Raw genomic sequence first — 22658 nt, forward strand, 5'->3', positions numbered from 1 at the left:
TCAGGTTTCCTACTTCTGCACGTAAGAAGGCATTAATTTCATAGAGAAGACCCACAGCTCAGTGATAGTGATGGGCTTTCCTAGAATCTCTCATTAGGGTCAGAGGGATTAAGGCTTTCCCCAAAACCTACTAAGACTGCAGAATGTAAGGGCCAGTCAGGATAGGCAGGTTTCGGCTACATCAGGGAGTCAAGATGCAATCCAACAGGTTCTGGAAGGTACAACCTTCCATCTCTGGCACCACCTACTGGTGGTCTCCTTGCCCTCTGCCCTACCAGTAATAGGCAACTGCCACCACAGCCCACTTCCTAAATAGTAGGGTCTGTTCAGCACCCCAGTGTTCAAGGAACACAATGAGGTTAAAGGGGCACTGGATGAATTTTGATTACAAGTGGCTATTAAATTTATGCTGGCTCACAGCATTTCAATTAAGGTATGTTCCTTCGTGAGATGGGAAACTCACAATTAACAACTCTAGAACCGTGGTGTGTATAGTTTACTTAATTGAAGTAAAATTGGTTTTATAGGGGTGTTTTAACTTGGAACTGTTTAAATTGTATTGTTTATGGATAAATTTTGATGTATTGTTTTTAGATATGGGCCAATGGCCGTAATAAATCAATCATTCATTCAAACCGTGGTGTGTTGCAGCTCTCCTAAAAAAAAGGAAGCTTAATTCTTTTATTTCAATTTATTAAAAATTGTGGGAATGACGGTATTTCTAAAACAAGTGTTTTCTTTGGTACGATGCACACACATGCCAAGACAGACAGAGAGAGAGGTTAAATGGCTCACTGGCTATGGTGCTTGCGATCTGCAGTTTCTAAAAGGACCTGTAATTATGGTGCTGGAGGAGACTCTTGAGAGTCCCATGGACTGCAAGAAGATCAAACCTATCCATTCTTAAGGAAATCAGCCCTGAGTGCTCACTGGATCCTGAAACTGAGGCTCCAATACTTTGGCCACCTCATGAGAAAAGACCCTGATGTTGGGAAAATGGAGGGCACAAGGAGAAGGGGACGACAGAGGACGAGATAGTTGGACAGTGTTCTTGAAGCTACCAGCATGAGTTTGACCAAACTGCGGGAGGCAGTAGAAGACAGGAGTGCCAGGCGTGCTCTGGTCCATGGGGTCACGAAGAGTTGGACACAACTAAATGACTAAACAACAATTACAATTATTGTACTTGTGTTTTAGTTCTGCTATACAATCATGGCACTTCGGTTCCTAACGGGGACACCAATTAAAATGCAGCCTGACAGTTTAGAGAAATGAACCTCAGATGTGCTGTGCCCATGCAAGGATAAACCTACCACTAATTCCCATCTTGGCAGATGCAAGGGACTTGAAGCATCATTGCAGCCCCTTCTGTTAACCTCTCAACAGTGAATCCCTGTCTCCTTCCCATCAACCCGAATCCCTTTATCTGCTGCTTTGGCAACTGCTGGCACAGTAGTGTGTTGCACAACCATCTCAAGTCCTATAGAGTCGTACCTTGGAAGTCGAACGGAATCTGTTCTGGAAGTCCATTTGACTTCCAAAACATTCGGAAACCAAAGTATGGCTTCTGATCAATCAGAAGCCCCATTAGACGTTCGGCTTCCAAAAAACGTTCGCAAACTAGAACACTCCTGGGTTTGTGGCATTCAGGAGCTAAAACGTCCGAGTTCCAAGGTACAATTGTAATGGGCCGGAGAGACCCTGTTGCTGAAGTCACTGCTGGGTGCTGTCTGGTTAGCACTGACCGTTGACGGGGCCTCTTCAGCCGTAGTTCACCATTTTTGTATGACCTTTCCTGGTGAGGTGGTCTTTGTCCCCCCCACTTAAGAGACAGGAGGAATTTAAAAACATTCAACATTCCTGTTCACCTGGAAAATTGATATCTGTAACTGTTCTCAGCCACCTTTTAATTATTTTGTGAATATATGAACATTTACAAATGTTTTTAGATATTAATGCTTTTATTTTGATCATATGGTTTTGCTGCTTTTTTGCTTGCCAGCCCAGGCTCCTTGGGGAGGAAAAGTCAGGACCAAAGTTTAGTGACAACCACTATGAAAATCCTACTGTGAGTGGCTATGTATGTACAAGTCTCTCAAAAAAATTAATCAGTTTTTCATTGAGGGATTTGTGTTTGGGTTTGTGGGTGTGGGTGTGTATCTATCATTTCCCTATAACACTTGTTTTTACTTTTTAGTTCAATTGCTTTTTGCTTATTGCAAGCTCCACAAAAATCTTGTGCTAAGGGCCAACATACACATCAAGTTTCATTAAAGACAAAGCAAAACCCACAACACCTTTGAACTTAGGAATCCTGTACACAGGACTATTGAATGCCTGCCTGCGGAAAGTTACTTGCCATTTTATTCAGTTTAGCAAGATTTTAAAAAGGAAAAACAAACAGAGGCAGCATAAGAAAAGGGAAATCACATGTGGCTGGTGAGCCTTTTAACCGTCCAGAAACTTGAAGCATTCAGCCGAGCTTAGTGTTATGAGCTTTCAAGGAGCTCTTGCTTATTATGGTAAAATAGGACCTTGCAAGAGACCAAGATACCGTATTTTTTGCTCTGTAAGACTCACTTTTTCCCTCCTAAAAAGTAAGGGGAAATGTGTGTCTTATGGAGCGAATGCAGGCTGCACAGCTATCCCAGAAGCCAGAACAGCAAGAGGGATTGCTGCTTTCACTGTGCAGTGATCCCTCTTGCTGTTCTGGCTTCTGAGATTCAGAATTTTTTTTTTTTCCTTGTTTTCCTCCTCCAAAAACTAGGTGCGTCTTGTGGTCTGGTGTATCTTACAGAGCGAAAAATACGGTACTTTCAAGGGCAGCAAATGCCAACTGTTTTTGTGCTGTCCTAGACCCGGCCAGTATCTTTGCCACGACATACAAGGGAATATTATTTGGTAAAGGTAAGGCTTGTCTTTGGACTCCAAACTACATCAGAATTGACACCCCTGTGCTTCATGGTTCCCAAATACAAATCAATGGGAAGTTTGGTTTTAACCTTAGGTGACATATTCTCTTTTGTGGGAGCAGGGAGAGCATTAAGAAAGCTACAGTGGTGAAAACAAGCACACTGAACAGTAAACACGTCACTGCAAATTGAAGGCAGTTACTAGATTTGACAGTAGGGCTGGGCGATACCTGGTTTTCAACATTGTGACGTATCAGCAGCTAAATATCCGTATATGCTGATGTATCAGAGTGTCTGGAATGTATCTTGGCTGCGTCACCCAGCCCTACTGAGGAAGCCCCCATACCGCTCAGGCTCATGTGAGCCAGAGGGGCTCCTTCTGCCCCCCAAGCTGAGTGAGCCCCCATACCGTTCTGGCTTGCATGAGCTTTCCGGGGGGGGTGGCTTCCTCAAAGGCACAGGCAGGCAGGACGACACAGCCTGAAAAGGTGATCGCTGAGAATCATCTCAGGCCATCCGTCTGCCTGCAGGCAATTTGAGCCAGAGCAATGTACTGCCAGCTCATATTGTCTGAAACTGGTATCGCGATCTGATGCCATACTGGCTTCAGACAATTTAGCAACATGCCACCCAGCTCTGACACTCATCGATTTACTAGCACAGCGTTTGGGGCTTACGCCGCTTTCCACGAATGCATAAAAGCCGTTGCACTTCCACAGCTATGGGAGCCACAGCTCAGCTGACTCCGGTTTTGACTTGGAAACAACCCCTCTGGTTTAGTCCTAGAACACGGCCAAGGAAAAGAATTGTGGGCATTTAAATGGTTGCTACAAGCACCTCCTTCGGCTGACACAGCACCTCCCCTCCAGCCCCCTTGTTTCAAACCACACAGTGGACACTGGTTTGATTTATGTTTATAATTGGATTTTCATAATATCCATGATTAGCACAAGAGTCATAGCCATAAATTATACATTATCTAGTTTTAAGTACATAAAATGTTAATGATATATGTCTCTGAAGAGTGGCACAAAGTAGTAACATCCCTGTTGGCATTCTCTATTGGGAAGAAGAAGAAAAGCGAGAGTGCGTTTGGTGGGCAGACCATCTGATCTCACAGAATTCCTGCACAGAGCCAGAAGAAGGGTGGATGGGAATTGGAGCTGTTGCCGGCTCAGAAAGGTATCTCCAAATGCCCAGAGAGTTTTACAGCAGGAATTGGGAAATTGGACACCTCCAGATGTTGTGGACTCTCCAGCTCATCTCAACCAGCATGGTGTGTGGTCAGGGATGATAGGAGCAGCCTACACCTGCTTTAGAGTTTCAGGTCAAATATAGCCAGCATAGCAGAAGACTCACTTTCAAGGTGAGACTTGAAGTCCCGCAAGGACGTGCACCCGTACTTCCCGGGGCTTCCAAACTCATTTCTTACCATAGCTGTCAACTCTTCCCTTTTCTCGTGAGGAATCCTATTCAGAATAAGGGAATAGGGGAAAGTTGACAGCTATGTTTCTTACCAACACGGTCCTCTCTGCCGCACACATTCACAATACTTATGGCTGCCCAGGCAACACACTCTTTGACATTTGCTTGTCAAGAAAAAAAAAAGAAAGTCACATAGCCAAGTTATGTTGTTGAAAATGTGTACCATTTGATGCCAGTGAGTATCATGCTATTACGTACTACAGGAACAAAAAATATGGGGAGTGTCTGCTCTGAGATATGATCCAATTTATTCTCCAAGGAAGGTTTTCTTTTTTAAAAAAGAAAAAAAAGAAACACAAAAAATTCCAGAAGGCATAGATGCTTTTTTTTTTTTTTTTGCAACATTCTGTAAACTGTGTCACCTCTCCCCCTTGTCGCCTCCAAATACAATTTTTATTTTCCTTTTTTTTCTGCACAGCGCTACAAACAAATGGGGAGAAGGTGTGTGTTACATACAATTTTCATATATCCCACCAGTTGGAAGGTTTGGCTTCATCTGTTACAGTACTTTTTAACACGTTAACAGCTTGGTGCCAGAGGACGCCCCAGCATGCACGTGGCTAGAGAGAGGACTCTGGAAGGAGAGAGAGAGGGGAAAGCAGCACTAAAACGCCCCAAACCACTGCCAGAAATTCTTCTAGCCCCCAGAAGTTATTGCTGGGTTGTTGGTTTTAGTTGGGAGTGTTTGCCTCCGCTTCAGAGAGAGCCTTGAAATGTCGCTAACGGAAAACAAGATAAAAGGAGAGGGGGGAGAGCTGCCTTTTGAGGTTGAAATGTAACCGGACATAGCAATAAATAACACAGTGTCCTTTGGGTGTCTCTGAACCAAGGGGGGGGGGTAAGGGTGGGCTGAAAAGGGCATTCAAGCCAACGCAGGGAGTCATCTGTGCCTTCTTGGAGAAAAAGTAAAAAAAAAAAAAAAAGAGGGACGGGAAGATGATGATCCGAGACGGTTAAAGGTCTCGCAGCGCGAGTTACATATTGAAACCGTAAACTGGTGGCTGGCTGAATCCTGGCGCCGTGTAGCCATAGGGGAAGTTTGCCTGTGGAGGTACTGTGTTTGGGCCTGCCGTTAGCATCAGCTGCTGGCCTGGAAGAAAGACAAGGGGGGTCCGTTTAAGTCACTTGGAAGGTAAGGCCTTTTGCGCACCCCAGCCCACAGAACCCAACAAATCCCAATTCAAAATGCAGGGGTGTGTTTGTCTGTTTTTAAAAAAGATTGAAACAGAAAAGGCAAAAGGTACATTTCCATCTCTAACGTCACACGAAGCTGCCTTATACTATGTTAGACTATTTGCCCATCTTTATTTCTCTGTAGATATATATATTTTTATTAAATTTACATACTGACCTTCACCAGCGGATCACAGCGTGGTTGACAGGATTAAAAAAAAAACCTGTAAATACTGTCCTAATCTAACTGGAAGTAGCTCCAAGATCTCAGGTAAGGAATATTTCTCCAGAACTGACTCCTAAGCTGGCAAAGTTAAAAGGACTGAACCTGGGGTCTCTCCTATGTGGTGTTGAGAGCCAGTGCGCTGCAATTGCTCGGATCCTGGACTATGCTTGTGGAAGATGCAGGTTTGAATCCCCTCCGCCCCACTCAGCCATGAAACTGAGTGACCCGAGAAAACCTCTGCCTCCGATTTACTTTACAAGGATCAGAATGGGGAGGGCGGGAAGCTCCTTGGGAGAGGTAAAAAATGTAATTTTTCTCAGAGGAGACCCAGTTAATGAACATGACTTATGTTAGGGCCGGTAATTTCAATAGGTCTACGTTGCTGAATGCCCCCCAATGGTTCTACTGCTGAGCTAAGGCCCTTCCAGATTTAAAAGAAGGGCAGACAGACAAGGGACAGTTCTCGAAATTCCAGTGTAACCGCATGTTTCAGCTGCCTGCCCCCTTTTCATGACTGGGAAACAGCCAAGACTTCCTGAGAAATCCTTGAATGAACAGCTCCCATATGATATAAAAATAGCTCAGGGGTTCTGTGTTGTTTTTTTTATAGTAAATGCCTCCCTGCTCCTTCCCTGCGGTGAAGTAGTGACTGATTTTGTTTCAATTGTCTGGCACCTATTAGGTCCTGAAAAACTACATTAAGAGAAACTTTCAAAGTTCAAACAAAAACCCCATATGATACACATCTGTACAGCCAAGAGTTTTAAACACGTTGCAGTTAGATCTGTTAGTCGTATTTCCCCAGCCTATGCTTATTAATTCTGCCACAGACCAGACACACATTTGTTAAAACTCTACTAAAAAACTACGCATGCCTCATGCATGGGAAAACTGAACTCCCATTGAAAACCATTCCCAGTAGAGAACTGACCTCGTCATCATGAACTTCCTTTAATGGAGGGACCTAGAATGCAATTGTCAATAAAGTCTACCTTTTGCCAAAATAAAGACTTTTTACACATTTCTGGAATAGAAGCACCATTTTCTCCCTTAATGGGATTCTGTTTTTCCAGAAGATTTAATCTCAGAGAGTCTTGCCACCCACAGAAAGGAAGGTTTCCCCCTACAATAGTTCAGACATACCAAGAACACCCTTGCCCATCTGGAGATACTGCACCTCTTGAAATGGCAAAAAAATTTAACTAGAGAGGGTGTTTTCTACTGGAAAAAAAGGCTGAGAGCCAAATGTAGTGTAATATTCCGTATCTATGGGACTTCATTTGTATATCCGCAAACTTTTCTACAACCATGCAATTTCTTCCAAGCTTTCAGGAGCAGGATCTGCCTAGTTCAGCCTCCACTCATGGATCATATAAATGAGAAATGATGTTAAGAGAATAGCTGTTCTATCCCAACACTGGTTCATTTTTTGTGTGTGTCCGTGTGTTCAATAAACCTCTTTGAAAAGCATCCAGAATCTGTAAAGGCTGCAATCCTAGAGAGAATTGCTAGGAAGTAAGCCCTCTTCAAATCAGTTTACTTCAGTAAACAAGTTGTGCTGCATGGCTGCTTCCAGGACAGCTAGAGAAAACCTAACATAAACTAGTTTTCTTCTGAAACACCGATATCTTGAATTATATTGTGATGACGACATGGCAGTCACTGGCAGCAAGAGATTTTTAGTTACAGCCTATGAAGAAATTTCAAGTTCTTCTAGTTCTGCATTAACACACGGAGGGTTTGTTAAGTACAAATACTTGGATTTTCTGGAAACGCTTCTCAGTTGAGGGCCTAACAAAAAGAAAGCAAGTCTTCACCTACCAAATACTATTGGAGTGGGTTCAGTTACTTGTTCCTCTTCTTTCCTTAGGCTTTCAGAAGCATCAAGTTTATCCACCTAAGTTATAAAGTGAAAGGAAACTCTCATGAAGGAACTTCTTAGCGCCCGAGTTCTGCGACCCCCCCTCCCAAGTGTTTCCGTTCCAGCTTTCATTTAAAAATATTTATGTCTCAATGTGTCAGCGGATCTAGCACAACTTTCTACTTTCAGAACGAAGTCCAGTTTCAGCATTTGCTCAACTGCCAGAGATCAGCTCTTTAATAGGATGGCCTGTGGCACGAGCAAAAATGCATGGTCAAGTTCGCAGAACAATTAAGTCGCAGGGAGCTTCAGACTAGATTCACCTTTCGAAACACCCGTTACCTGCAAGAGCCAGTTCCCACGTTCCATCAAGCAACAGAACCCAGAGCTAACCCAAAGAGCCCCTAACTTACTTCAATGGTCCCTTAGGACAAATTGGCAGAGCACTGAAAAAATAAAAAATCTGGACAGCTATAGGGAGGTGAAACATGTTTCTCGTGCTGGGCATGAAGTTCACCAGGGGCAAGCTTAATCCTCACCCCAATGGTGTCCCTGAGTGCATGTTGTTACTTCCTCCCACCCATAAGTCAATGGCTATGGCCTAGGACCCTCGTACCTACGGGACCGCCTCTCCTGGTATGTCTCACGGAGGACCTTACGGTCTTCAAACAAAAACATCTTGGAGGTCCCTGGCCACAGCGAGGTTAGGCTGGCCTCAACCACAGCCAGGGCTTTTTCGGCTGTGGCTCCGATCTGGTGGAACCCTCTGTCACAAGAGACTAGGGCCCTGCGGGACTTGACATCTTTCTGCAGGTCCTGCAAGACAGAACTGTTCCACCAGGCCTTTGGCCAAGGCACAGCCTGACCCCCTCCTTTGGTAATCCTCACAGAACTCTAGCCCAATGGTTGCCATTAATTTGATTTGAACTGATTTTATAATGAATTGATTTTAGAATGCTGTATTATTTTACTGTTGTTAGCCGCTCTGAGCCTGGCTTCGGCTGGGGAGGGCGGGATATAAATAAATTTTTATTATTATATTAATTATTCATTCATTCCTGCTTTTCCCCAAAATGTGCTTTACTGGGATAGGGGCAACAGTGTACCACTAGGACTGGGTGACCTAGCCATCAGACATGGAGGGATAAAGATAGAGAGACGTAGGCAGCACACTTGATGCATTGTTAAGTTTCTCCTCTTCCCCAAACCAGCTTTTTATTATTTGGAGTAGGCAGGGGGAGCAAAGAGCAGCACGGTCCCCTTCTCTGCCTGCATTCTGAACAGAGTTCCCAGTTGGTCAAGGGGAAACGTGATACTTCAAAGGCTTCTTTGGCTTATGCCAACAGGAGGAAAGGCAAGACGTGACAAGCAAGTCCTCACCCCATGTTGTGTAGATGAGGACCTGCATATCTCTACTCATTGGAAGAAACTGTTCCTTACCTATAGAATCTGATGGGCATTTTACGGACATTGCGGTCTGGTTTTACTACCAGCATACAGTTTCAGTGGTAAAGGGACCCCTGACCATTAGGTCCATGTGGCCGACTCTGGGGTTGCAGCGCTCATCTCGCTTTACTGGCCGAGGGAGCCGGCGTACAGCTTCCAGGTCATGTGGCCAGCATGACTAAGCCACTTCTGGCAAACCAGAGCAGTGCACGAAAACGCCGTTTACCTTCCCGCCGGAGTGGTACCTATTTATCTACTTGCACTCTGACGTACTTTCGGACTGCTAGGTGGGCAGGAGCAGGGACCGAGCAACGGGAGCTCACCCCATTGCGGGGATTTGAACCTCCGACCTTCTGATCGGCAAGTCCATTCAGAGCTGCCAGGCCAATTTGTGGGGTTTCTGCAAATACATTGCAAGCAACATTAACAGCTGCCATTACAATGAGGTTTCACTTTGCTTTGGATTGGAAGGCAAGTTCCTGGAAATTTAAAGTCATACCAGAAGATTCTGTTTAGTTTCAAGCTGTCATGTCAGCATGTCTCCTTAACATACCACTGTAATGCCACCATCATTGCTTAGAGCAGCTTAAATATTGAAGTTTACTCAAGAGGAAGCATTTCCAAGACTGGAAGAGGGTTTGCTTTTTGCTAAGCCAGACAGCTGAAGAGCAGTTGCATTCTCTTGGATGTGAGCATAAACTCCTCAGTCTAGTTCTGTCTTATCCAGGGACCAGACTCCCGTTACATTTTTCAATTACAATTCACTTCTGCAAGCGATTCCTATGTAAAAGGCAGGGTTGTAATACCAGTTGATAGGTTCCTGCCATTGTGCGAAGGCCAGAATGTCTTGGGATTCTTGCCGTTTCATGTCTTGGTACACTTGGGCAGCATTCCTTTCAATTTTATTGTATTGCAGAAGTTTTAATGGTGCACTTGGATTTCCCATTTTTTGGATGAAGTTAACCCCCCCCCAAAGGATACTTTTCTCTGGACAGGAACCCCAGTACTATTGCTAATATAATCGGTCCCATTAAGAGGAGAAATCTAAGCTCTCTTGGTTGCTGTTACATTCCAACACTATAAAAATATTCAAGCTAAAGGGGGGGATCTACCGTATTTTTCGCTCTATAACACGCATCCGACCATAACACGCACGTAGTTTTTAGAGGAAAACAAGAAAAAAAATATTCTAAACGAAACAGTGGATGTATGGTTTTTGTGGTTCATGCTGTGGCCACAGACATGTGATCTGACAGTGAGTTTGGAGTAGCCCAATGCAAAAATCCTGAGAATCCATGTGGATCCATGCTTTGTAACCACATTTTTGCACCACTGCGGCCCCAGACAACAGTGGGTGTGTGATTTTTTTGGTGCAAGATGTAGCCATGGACATGCTATGTGATCTGATGGTGAATTTGGGGTGACCCAGTGCAAAAATCCTGAAGATCCATGTGGATCCGTGCTTTGTAACCACGTTTTAAGTGGGGAGGGAAGGAAAAGCACTCAAGGGACAAGGAGCACACGTGGGGTGTGTGGAGAAGGATGCTGCTAATAATGCAGAAGAGGGGTATAAGGGGAGAAGGCTCCTCTCCTCTCCCACTTTGCTCCTTTAAAGAAGCAGGCTCTCTGTCCCTCTCTCCTCCCCACTCAGCGGCTCTTCTTCCGCTTTGCTGTTTCAAAGCGAGCCACGGAGGAGGGAAGGAAGGGGAACCATGGATCCTCTGCTCACGACTGCAGCAGATCCCCCCCGCCACCCATAGGCATTCCCTCCATAACACGCACAGACATTTCCCCTTACTTTCTAGGAGGAAAAAAGTGAGTGTTATGGTGCAAAAAATACGGTATATCTTGGATTTAACCCCAACAGCAATACTAACTTTTGCTAAGCTAAATATTCAAGATTACACTGTTTACCTACTGGCTTGAAACTGAATAGGATATGTCTAGTTTCCTTAGCTGCTACTTAGTTTTAGCATTTGCAGCAACTTTCCTCTTAGAAGCTACTATTAATGGCTTTATTCTGGCCTTGCAAGTGTGGAATCTGCCCACCCACTCACCAATCAACAATGGGTCTGTCAACAGATTAGTAATACCTTCACAGCAGAAGCTGCAGCACTCCTACTGGATGTTATAAAAGGCTGCTGGCCCAGGAATCTGATCATAAGTTCTCCTCCTCCCCACACCCAAGAGGTAGTTCCCGTCAGATCTGGGATGCATCTTCCACCTACAGCCTCTTGCATATGCACCTTTGTTATCTCCTGGGATATCCGTTTCTATCCCTACTTTTTTTAAGGGTGTTCAAAAGGTTGTTAATAGGAGGCATGTATTTTGGTACAGGGGTGCACATCTTGCTGTTAGGTACACATGAGGGGAGTTAAAACAATTATTTACATTAAAAATGGGGAAATTCGTTCTCCAATTAATTACTACCTCCATGTACTAGATTAGTTCTCATTTTAAAAGCAGTCTTTTCATGCATGCTCTTTCTGGAAGACTGAATTATTTAGTAGACACTTGCCACTTGTAAAATCCAACCAGAGTTCAGCTTGACAAGAGCATGGTAACGCCCATCAGATCTAAGACTCAGTTATATCCCAAGTGTAAAAAAGGGATTATTGTTGTTGTTGTTATTACTTCATTTTACACATTCCCCCCCCCCCCCAAAGACTAGCTTGTTAGGACCTTACTAGGCCACCATGAGAAGCCTCAACTACCTTGATATTGCATTAGATTTGGACATTTCAGATGCAAACTTTCCCAAATAATCGGAGGCACTATAGGCAGATAAGCATCTTAAAGATGAAAATTTGACTGCCGTGCCTAAAACAACTGAATTCTGACCTACTTTGTAGCTAGCGGGCACACAGCAAGCTAGGTCTGGTTGGATTTCCCCCAAGCTACTGTGGAAGAGATATTTACTATGGTATTAGTTAGACCAAAGCTAGATTATTCTGCTTTTCAGCAAAAGCTACAGTTAAGACTCCCAAATAGCTTTAGATACGTTTTAGGGACACAAATTTAAAAAGCCAATGTAAAACCAGAGCAACGGTCACCTTATTAAACAGACCATCAACCTGCAAGAAAATTCAGAGGGGAATACTTAAAATCAATAAGCCAGAAAATCAATTTCAAGAAAAAGCAAAGATCACACAAACATGGGAAGGGGAGTTTGCAGGGAGAAATAGGAAAGGAGACCCACACAGAAAAGAAGCATGCATACTCAGCATTTAAACCTATGGGAAGCCAATATCTTACTTAACACAAAAGTGGTAAGTTTATATACATGGAAAGCTTACTTAGCATTACAATACTTAATCTGCAATGCAGTTTCAGAGATGACCTATTGAAAGGGTTGTCTTGCATAAATCCAAAACCTACACTGTACTTGCCATACATCAATGGGCTTGCACACTAAATTAATGAAAGTATCAGCAACTGCAATGGTTATACCTGGGATGGTGTGGGGAAGGGCAAAGGGATAACCAGATTTTTGCTGCTGCTATTTTGATCTTGCTTTATTCTAGCGGAAAATTATTATTATTATTTTAATATCCAGGTGCTTACAAAAAGGATGAGTATGTAAGTAGTCCTTTTGGCCTGAAATACATGGCTATCAGTTACAGACCTCCAAGATCCAGGCAGCTTTCAGCATCCCACCCTGGGGCCTTTTTTGCAGGCAGTCAAAAGAATAAAAAGGAAACAGCAGACACATGCGGCTCACGGAGAGCAGCGTGTGAGCACGTTAGTTTCCAAAACACACTATTCCAAGTAGGGGAAAACATCTAAAAGGAAGTGTTTTAGTCAAGTGAGCTAGTAAAAATGAAGTAGTCCAAATGTTTAAAAGTGAAAAAGAACAGAGCTCAACTTCTTCATGAAAAAAAACTTACCGCATTTTTCGCTCCTTAAGACACACTTTTCCCCCTCCTAAAAAGTAAGGGGAAATGTGTGTGTGTGTGTGTTATGGAGTGGATGCAGGCGGGAAAAGCACGGATCTTACGGGCTTTTCCCCGAGGAGGGAGAAGGGCAGCCTGTCACTGATCGGCTGTCCTTCTCCCACCTCGTGGAAAAGCCCGCAAGAGCTGCACACTCTTTAAAGAGCCGTGCCTAGTGTGTGTGCAGTTCTTGGGGGCTTTTCCCCAAGGAAGGAGAAGGGACTGACGCGGCTTCTCAGTCCCTTCTCCCTCCTGGGGAAAAGCCCCCAAGTGCCGCACACACACTCTTCGCGGCTCGTGAAAGGGAGCGCTGAGCAGAGCCTGGGGTGCATACAGGCTCTGCTCAGCACTCCCTTTAAAAAAAAAAAATTTCTTGCATTCCCCCTCTAAAAACTAGGTGCGTCTTATGGAGCGAAAAATCTGGTAAATCTGAAGGTTTAGCGGCAATTGGGAGCAGCCAGGAGAAGTTTTGGCTAGTGTGTCTGGCCATCTGTAATGGGAGACTAAAAATAAAATAATAAAAAGGAGTAAATCTACTAACTAGATGTTGGTAAGTTCCAGAAAATGTATGCCGAAGGCTAGTCCTTTTTGTAGTTCCCTTCATTTTTGCAGGCTGGATCTCAGGATTCCTGTAAGTCTCCACCCCACCATTCGCAATATGGCATTTAAAGCAATTTGGTAATAACTGAAACGTTTTGCCAGGGCTTTTTAAAGGCAAAATTTGAAGCATGTCACCCAGGATTCGAGATCAAAGCAACAAGGCTTTCTAGAGAAGCCACACTTACTTTGGTCAGGTACTCCCTCATCACCTGGATAAAATAAGGCATCGCAAAGTCCATAATGTTATGCCTCCATGCCAGCTCAAGGACCACGTCCGGATGCAACAAGTCGTAACACGTGAAGAGAGAAGCTGCGAAACACTCTTTCTTGTCTTCTTCCAGAAACCACTGAAGCAGTTTCTCTGCCAGCTCAGCATCTTTGGATTCTGCGGCATACTGCATAGCATCCTACAGAACACCAACACCAAGAAACTTATTTAGAGCCATGAAATAACTACATCAGACTTCTCATGCATAATGCTAGGGCAGATTGCATAGGCGCAAAAACAGATGCAGGACTGCTTCATCTTCTGCAGGCTTTTATGATAAAAAGTTGTTTAAAATTCCATCCCACGTGCTCCCAGTACATACAAGGAGGAACTAACAACGCTAAACAAAAACAGACCTTATATAAGCGATCTTTCTTGCAGAGCTCCACGCTCTGCTTCCATCTGTTATTGCCTTTGTACAGGTAAGCGGCAATGCGCCTGAACTCAATCAACTCATGTTTCTCTAGACGCTGAGCCAGTGTAATGTTATCAAAGTTGTCGTAGGCATCAATGGATGCTCGCAAGCCCTATTGGAAGGGGGAGAAAGTTAATAGTCAGGCACATGGAGGAGCGAATTGAATTGCTACAAGCGATGCTAAGCCCTAAACGGCCTTGGCCATTATACCTGAAGGAGCGTCTCCACCCCCATCGTTCTGCCTGGACACTGAGGTCCAACGCCGAGGGCCTTCTGGCGGTTCCCTCATTGCGAGAAGCAAAGCTACAGGGAACCAGGCAGAGGGCCTACTCGGTAGTGGCGCCCGCCCTGTGGAACACCCTCCCATCAGATGTCAAAGAGATAAACAACTACCTGACTTTCAGAAGACATCTTAAGGCAGCCCTGCTCAGGGAAGTTTTTAGTGTGTGACATTTTAGTGTATTTTTGGTCTCTGTGGAAGCCACCCAGAGTGGCTGGGGTACAAATAATTATTATTATTATTATTATTATTATTATTATTATTATTATTACTACTACTACTAAGCCTACAGGGCTGTATGATGGAGGTGGCTGGAAGTTTTTGTCGAAGCTTCTGAACACAGCAAAACACAAAGGATATTCTCCCATGGGCTTTAAGTAGCGGGCTACAGATTTACATCAGAAACTACTCTGCACGCACTTAAAACCACTGACCTCAGACCTGTTTAAGGCAGTGATGGGGAACATTTTTCAGCCAAAGGGCCTTCTCGGCAAATTGGGGAGGGGTTGTTAATTTATTTATTTGCTTATTTATTTAATTTATATACTGCCCTTCATTCTGAAGATCTCACGGCAGTTCACGAGATAAAAAATACAGGGTAAAAGCACAAAATAGTTACAACAAAAATTAATAATAACCCCCCCTCCCACAAACACATTTAAAAGGCCATTGAATATTAATTAATCAACCAAAGGCCTGGCTGAAGAGGAATGTATGGAGCTGATACAAAGGCTAAGCATTTTAAAGTAATGAATTAAGTGGTCATTCTGCATACATACCATAATTATGCTTCTATAGAAAAATGCCATAATTGCTGTTTCCAGAAACTTACCTGGTAGTCTTCCTCCTCCGTCAGAAGATTGTTCAGCGCTTCATTGACTCCTTTATTATTATGATTCTGGACTGAGCGCAGGTAAGGTTTCACTAGAGGCAGCTGATTAACCTAGGGGAAATGCAATTGTTTAGGCAAAGAGTTGTTCTTGCTGAAGGGCCTCCCACAAAGTACATCTCGAAGGTAACAGGGCCCACCTAATGTAAGTCACATTAAACCTTAGAAACTAGTCATCTCCCAAAACAAAACCTTATTGGAACAAATGGTATATCCACAATTTAAGACCTTAAGTCATTTTATACAAGTTTATGTGTGCAACAAGAGGATTTGGAAGGGGGAAAAGTTAGTCAAAGGAAACCCAGCCAGATGGGTGGGGTTTAAATAATAAAATTATATTATTTATTATTTAGCACTTATTTATTGATGATGATTATTATTATTATTATTATTATTATTATTATTATTATGTCTTGGCATGATAAAAGATGAAACCCCTTTTGCCTTGAATGTACAATTTGAAATGGAAAGGTCTTCAAGAAAAGTATGTAATTTAGCCCATTTTCAATTTGTGCCTCCTCTAACTCACCTTGGAGAAAAAGCTGACCGTTCTGGTGTGATCCAGCCTTGGAGATAATACCAGGAGGAGATCATTGATCAGCAGTGGTTTATAATCCAAGTAAAACTGCAGCGCTTTGTAATATAGCTCCACGTTGGCCACCTAGAGAACAAATTCAAGCTGTGAGGTAATTGGCTGCCCCTGAGAGTGATTTAACGAACAGCATTTAGTTAACTATGACCCTCTTATTTGGTCCTCAAGAGTCTTTAACAGATCTGCACAGCAGTACTGTATAAAAAGTTAGAGCAAATAAATAAATCTGCAAGCTTTATCATGCTGCCATCCTTAGAAAATGGAATCACAGTTGCTAACTTAAGTGTACCTAAGAAGTGGTGCATGTCTGATGCCCTGTGGGGCTGGATAAAGACGAAGAAGAGAAGAGTTTGGATTTGATATCCCACTTTATCACTACCTGAAGGAGTCTCAAAGCAGAAAACATTCTCCTTTCCCTCCCTCCCCCCCCCCCACAACAAACACTCAGTGAGGTGAGTGGGGCTGAGAGACTTCAGAGAAGTGTGACTGGCCCAAGGTCACCCAGCAGCTGCATGTGGAGGAGCGGAGACGCGAACCCGGTTCACCAGATTACGAGTCCACCGCTCTTAACCACTACACCACACTGGCTCTCCTATTAACTAAAGAGTTCATAGTTGTCAAAACCACATGAAACTGCTGGGAGAGCTTGCCTGGTGCTTTGAGGTTCAGTGCCACCAGTATGCAAATGATACTCAACTCTCTTCCTCTTCTTTCCATCTAAATCTGAGGAAACTGTTTTGGTGCTAAAACAGTGTCTGGCAATAATGAATTGGATGAGGGTGCAAAAGCTCCTGTTTCTCAGAGAAGCAACTTTAGAAAATCAGAATGTATTATTAAGAAGCTGAATGATGGATGGTGCTTCTGCCACAGGAAGATTTGGCCATGTCTTGTAGTCCCTTGGCCACCCACTGGGTTTTCAAGACACACCAACAGATCTGAATACCTGAACTGCTGTGAAACTCAACATGTTTTGGGGTCAAAGCTGAGGAGTTGTTACCATTACAGCTGCTTACCTTTGCAATTATGTCCTTGAACTGCCCTTCCTTCCATGCATCGGTAGGGTGGTTCATCATTGTAATTATTGCGTTGTCATATTCTTCGTATTTGTCGTAGAGGAAAACCAGCTCTCCCCAAAGATGGGCCTGTTCCGCTGCCCGAAGCACCTTGTGGCGAGAGGAAAGGTAAGGGACAAATCAGGCTGTAGCCAAAGCAATAGTTTAAGTAGAGTCTGCTGAAAAGACAAGAGTTCAGGCCACTCGCTCTGTTTAATTCGGGGCCTAATTAAAGTATGTGATCTTTGACAGCACAAGTCTTAAATAACCTGAGGCCAAGATATCTGAAGAACTACTTCTATCCCCATGAACTTGCCCAATATTCCACCACTGGGTGCCGCGTTCTGCATTGTCCTGCTTGTGGAAATCAAAAGGTGGGTAACTAAGCAGGGATCTTGTCTCCATTTCCCCCAGGAACTGCCCACTCCTCTCACCCTCAATATTCTCCTGGCCCCCTCACTCCCAGCTTTCCACAGTAAAAACTTTTCTTCTATAATGTCTTTAGATATTAGCCTTGTCCTATGACTTTTTTTTTCTGAGTCCACTACGGTTTTTATTTTATTTGAACTGACATGTATTTTTGTTGCTAGGAAAGCAGAGCAAGTGGCATTTAAAAAACAACAATTTTAAAATAATTTGTGTTACATGATTGACTCAATCGCAGGTATATTGTCAAATACCTTGGGAATGTTGACTCTGGACCAAAACAATTCCAGGTGCTCTCTCATCTTCTGAGGTTTGTATTTAGAGTACAAGATGGCAAGTTCAGTGAACATCCCCATGTGGGCACGTTCGAGGCCCAGAGCAGCTTCTAAGAGGGCAATCAGCTCTTCAAAGTATCCGCGATCCTAGGATTAAAGACCACAGCATGTTTAAGAAGCATATACCTCAATTGCAAAGAAAGATGAAAAAGCCTTGCAATTTTAAAACCAGTGATAATGCTTGAAGATGGAATGTATTAAAAAGATTGCAGGAGAGACCGTTTAACTTAGATATAGGATGTTCTAAGCACCTTTAGGCAACATTCAAAGTCAGTAGTACAGTAGTACCTCAGTTTTCGAGTGTCTCGGAAGCAGAACGTTTCGGTTTTTGAATGCCAAAAATCCAGCAGGAAATGCTTCTGTTTTCGAACACACCTCGGAAGCAGAACGGCTTCCGCTGAGTCCCCCCCCTCCCAATTTTCTCCACTGAAATTGCAGGTCGCCTCTGCAAGGCCCTTTGCGCCTCAGTTTTCAAATGTTTTGGAAGCCAAACTGTTTTCCGGAACAGATTACGTTCGAAAACCGAGGTACCATTGTAGTAGCTTGTTCATAAGTGAAGGATAAGGTATGTGGGCCATTTAATATGAAACAGCAGCTGGGAACTAGAAGGCCCAACATTTTGAGTATGACACACTGACGACACACCTTGGTGCATCTGCACAGCCATTTGAAGTGGTCCTCTAGCCTCCTTATGAATGTGTAGAATATTCTACTGAAGCAAAGAAAACTCGTAGCATAACATTAATTCCTCCAGCTGCAGTTTTCTAGAGATGTACACCGGACTTTAGCCCTGTACATACTGGATATCAATTAACATTAACTTAAGCCATAAATACGATGGATCTTTTAGCATGTGTTAGCTGTGTTGAAGGCAAAGTGGGGCATTGGGTTTTAAATACTATAATAGCACTGCTGCAAACAAGCAGCCAAGGGCACTTTACACTTTTAAAACAGTTAAAGGAATCCCACCTGATAATAGCTGATCAGCTCTTCAAGCTCATCAGCATGGATTACTATGTGTAAGCCACAAATCTGCGCAAGCCGGAACTCCTTTCCATCCACACATGCAAAGCACACCTGCAAATGGGAAACAAAAAATGCTGTTAGCAAACTGCGTTACAAGTCAACTTGCCAAAATACCTTATATCCCTTAGATCAGGATTTGAGCCAATCCCCCACATGGACATTGATCTGAAATATTTTCCATAAAGTAGGTATGAAGGTTGTGTTGACCTTAATGTGGACTGTTCCAGAAGCTTTGCTAGCACCATCTTGGTAGTCAAGATAACCCCACGATTAATTGGTAGTGGTTGTAGAAATGAACTCATATATGTTTATTCACTTGCTTTGATATAAGCTAATTGGCTCACTTGGATGTTATCCTTATCTTTGGGCTCGGGGTGCTGGTCTCTGAGCCCAGAAAGGGGAGCTATCTGTAAGACCTGGGTATTTGCCACCTATGCCCTCATCTGGGCAGGTGAAGTGTTGGGAGGTCCTAGACAAAGTGACGTATGCTGCTTTGTGTATAAAGATTGTATGCACGTTGGCTTGGGCGCAGACAAGCCATCTTCTTGCTGCGGTGTCCGCCCTGCATCTGAAAAGGCTTGGAGAACTGTCAGGCTGCTTTGCTGTAAATCCATACCTTCTTTAATAAAGCACTAGAACAGGCCATTCTGATGTTCTTAGCATCCTTCTTTGGTATCCCTGTACCCAACCACTCCTACAAGCCCTCCCTTTGGTTCTGCAGTTCAGAACAGAAGATGCAACTGATTCTCTAAAAAAGGTAGTGCCTTTTACACTAGGGTGGTTGGTTGTTGTTGATTACTTTTTTTAACAGCAGCCATTAGTTTGTAGCGAGATCTTTAACTGCTAGTCTTAATACCTTCCCTTGCAGCACAAAACGAGTTACCTCCTTCCACGTCCTGGTGCTGTTGGCTTTGCGGCCACTATCAACAGCTGCCTGGTACTCCCCAAGATGAACCAGTGTAGATGCCAGGCGAGCAAAGTTAGACACATTGTTGTAGAGAAGTTTGGCCGCATCGTACATGCCCTCCTCATAACAGCGATCGCCAACCTAAAGAGGAAGAGTTTGTGTCAGTGAAGGAGTGCTGGGGCACAAAAGCTGGAGCCAGCGTATTTCAAAATCCAGGTCAGAGGTTAGTTTAGCTGGAAGTGCTAGCATTTAAGTAGAAAACGTACCTGCTGTATGTGAGCGTTGTTTGGGCCACTGACAAACTCTTCTAGCTCCGAGAGCCTATTAGTTTTTGCCAAGGCAAATATAAGTTCAGTCTCGACGTAAGATTCCCTTGCTTTTTTCCTAGCCATTTGTAAAAATTTAACCAGATCCTCCCAGTTATCTTAACAGGCAGGCGAGGGGAGAGAAGAGGATAAAGATAAATTAGTTCCCTTGAATTTAGTTTAGTTTTTGTTTTTTGTTCCCTACACTTGCAAAGAAGCAACAATATGCTCCACCTCTCAGCAGAACAAAGAGATTTTATGTATACTGTACTGAAATACTGATCCTAAACAGGATGGATATTCTAGTAATTCATTTATCTGAAGTACCTTTTAGCAGTGTTTTTAAACAAACTTAACATATTTCTATTTATGACCATGCAACGCTTTCAGAATTAGAAGTACATACTAAAGAGATCTGGCATGGGGATGTTTTATACAATCCAGCTTTGTCAAATGATGGTCTTCCCAAAGGATTTCCGCTAATCGAGCAAGGATTAAAATTACCACTAAAGAACCATTTGAGCTTACCATTTCTGTTGGCTGCCTGGACAACTTCCATGTAGGCAGAAGGATCGTCAGCCTTTATGTAAGAATCTATGGCTTCCTTCACCAAGTCCTTTTGGAGCTGGGCTCTGGCCAGCTGGCTCCAAACTGCTGGTTCATTACATCTCTCGGCGAATTCATAAGCACGATCCAAGTTGCCAATGTGTTCTATCAACACCTAGGAGAGGTTACCAAAATGAAAGTCTCAATAAATCTCCAGTGGGCACCACAGAAAGTTTGGGTGAGGTGGGGAGAGAGGGGGAAAAAAAAGAAAATGAAGAATGATTCAAGTCTAGAAAAAGATACAAAGCCCAAACAAGCTTAGAACGTCACTAGAATCTTTTGTTTATTTAGATGGTTTATACATTGTCCTTTATGTGTAAACAAATAAAATTCATAAAGTAACATAAGCCTTTAAAAACACACAACAAATCACTGAATCTGACAATTTATACATGAAGCAGTGTTCATATAGCGAGGGTTCAGATTTTATATGCAGTGGTATCTCTAGTTACGAACACCTCTGGATACGAATGCTTCGGGCTACGCACACGGCAAATCTCAGAAGTAACGGAAAGGTTTCCGCCGCCCGCGCATGCACAGAACACGCCTCTGGATGCAAATGTTTTGGGGTAAGAATGGACCCCCGGAACAAATTAAATTCGTATCCAGAGGTACCACTGTATAAAGCAGTGTTCCATAGACTGTTGCATTATATGGGCACAACTGCTCACTGTTCACCCAGTGCTGCATATATTTGTATATATCCAGTGGATTTACCGGGCAAATAGAAAGCTTGCCATCTTGAGGAAGAAGAAAAAAAGTTCAGCTGCTCATGTAAGGTGATGATAGTTTCTGGCAAAGCTTCGGACATCACTGAACAGGTTTATATAAATCTGCCCAATACACCCAAGGAAACAGCCACTGTCACTCATCCTTGAAGTTAAGGCTCCCTTCTTGCTCTTCAGATATAGAAACCAGGCATAGGCAAACTCGGCCCTCCAGTTTTGGGACTACAATTCCTATCATCCCCGACCACTAGTCCTGTTAGGGATGATGGGAGTTGTAGTCCCAAAACATCTGAAGGGCCGAGTTTGCCTATGCCTGATATAAACATTCAAGTGTGCTACATTTTGCTGACGTTTCATGCATAAGCATTACAATATTTAATTTTCTAGGTCAAGGGAGGTCTCTGCGAGACGCACTAGCTGTCAATCTGTACTGAGCCTCACCTGAATTGCAGAAGTATTCACATCGAATTTCCGAAAGATGGCAAAGGCTTCTTCATACAGCTCATTGCTAATAGCAATATTTGCAATATCTGGGGCATCATAGTTGTCTAGGCGGTTTATATACTCCATCACGCGTGTTCGGTCTGCTTTAATGGCCGTCAGTATTAGGAGATTCTGAAGATTCCTTTAAGGGCGAAGAATGAAATAGTCAAGAAGTAGATTCAACTAGCAGGCTTCCCTGCAGAGTTTGCGTAAGAGTTGGGACGCGGGTGGCGCTGCGGGTTAAAGCCTCAGCGCCTAGGACTTGCCGATCGAAAGGTCGGCGGTTCGAATCCCCGCTGCGGGGTGCGCTCCCGTTGCTCGGTCCCTGCGCCTGCCAACCTAGCAGTTCGAAAGCACCTCCGGGTGCAAGTAGATAAATAGGGACCGCTTACCAGCGGGAAGGTAAACGGCGTTTCCGTGTGCGGCTCTGGCTCACCAGAGCAGCGATGTCACGCTGGCCACGTGACCCGGAAGTGTCTCCGGACAGCGCTGGCCCCTGGCCTCTTAAGTGAGATGGGCGCACAACCCCAGAGTCTGGCAAGACTGGCCCGTACGGGCAGGGGTACCTTTACCTTTACCTTTTATTTTAGGAGTTGCACAGGAATAAAAGACAACTATGTGTGGGCAACAGTAACCAATTTTAAAAGTGAGCATTAATTAACTTGAAACCAAAACTAGCTTCTAGCAGCCGAAGTCAATGCAACTTTACAA

The 22658-nt window shown here is 43.7% G+C and overlaps 1 protein-coding gene across 4 annotated transcripts in view; it reads right to left on the reverse strand.

Annotated features, from left to right (window-relative positions):
* Positions 1-3814: 3814 nt before the first annotated feature.
* The window catches only part of LOC310833854 (clathrin heavy chain 1-like), a 64270-nt gene continuing 45426 nt past the window's right edge, over positions 3815-22658 (reverse strand). Inside the window, exons 20-34 of one of the 4 annotated variants that reach the window (XM_083716828.1) lie at positions 21906-22089; positions 20659-20851; positions 20092-20249; positions 19802-19966; positions 18862-18969; positions 17812-17979; positions 17093-17242; positions 16017-16148; positions 15431-15541; positions 14260-14430; positions 13821-14042; positions 12157-12177; positions 7618-7693; positions 6728-6760; positions 3815-5487 (exon numbers count right to left, since the gene is read on the reverse strand). In XM_083716828.1, coding sequence (XP_083572954.1) covers positions 6735-6760; positions 7618-7693; positions 12157-12177; positions 13821-14042; positions 14260-14430; positions 15431-15541; positions 16017-16148; positions 17093-17242; positions 17812-17979; positions 18862-18969; positions 19802-19966; positions 20092-20249; positions 20659-20851; positions 21906-22089 — 1885 coding nt within the window. In that variant the 3' untranslated portion in view covers positions 3815-5487; positions 6728-6734. The remainder of the gene's footprint in view (positions 5488-6727; positions 6761-7617; positions 7694-12156; positions 12178-13820; positions 14043-14259; positions 14431-15430; positions 15542-16016; positions 16149-17092; positions 17243-17811; positions 17980-18861; positions 18970-19801; positions 19967-20091; positions 20250-20658; positions 20852-21905; positions 22090-22658) is intronic. The other 3 variants (XM_083716829.1, XM_083716826.1, XM_083716827.1) reach the window with 3 other exon arrangements.

This window comes from Podarcis gaigeae, assembly GCF_964106915.1.
Source record: "Podarcis gaigeae genome assembly, chromosome: 16".
In the NCBI taxonomy this organism is placed as follows: domain Eukaryota; kingdom Metazoa; phylum Chordata; class Lepidosauria; order Squamata; family Lacertidae; genus Podarcis; species Podarcis gaigeae.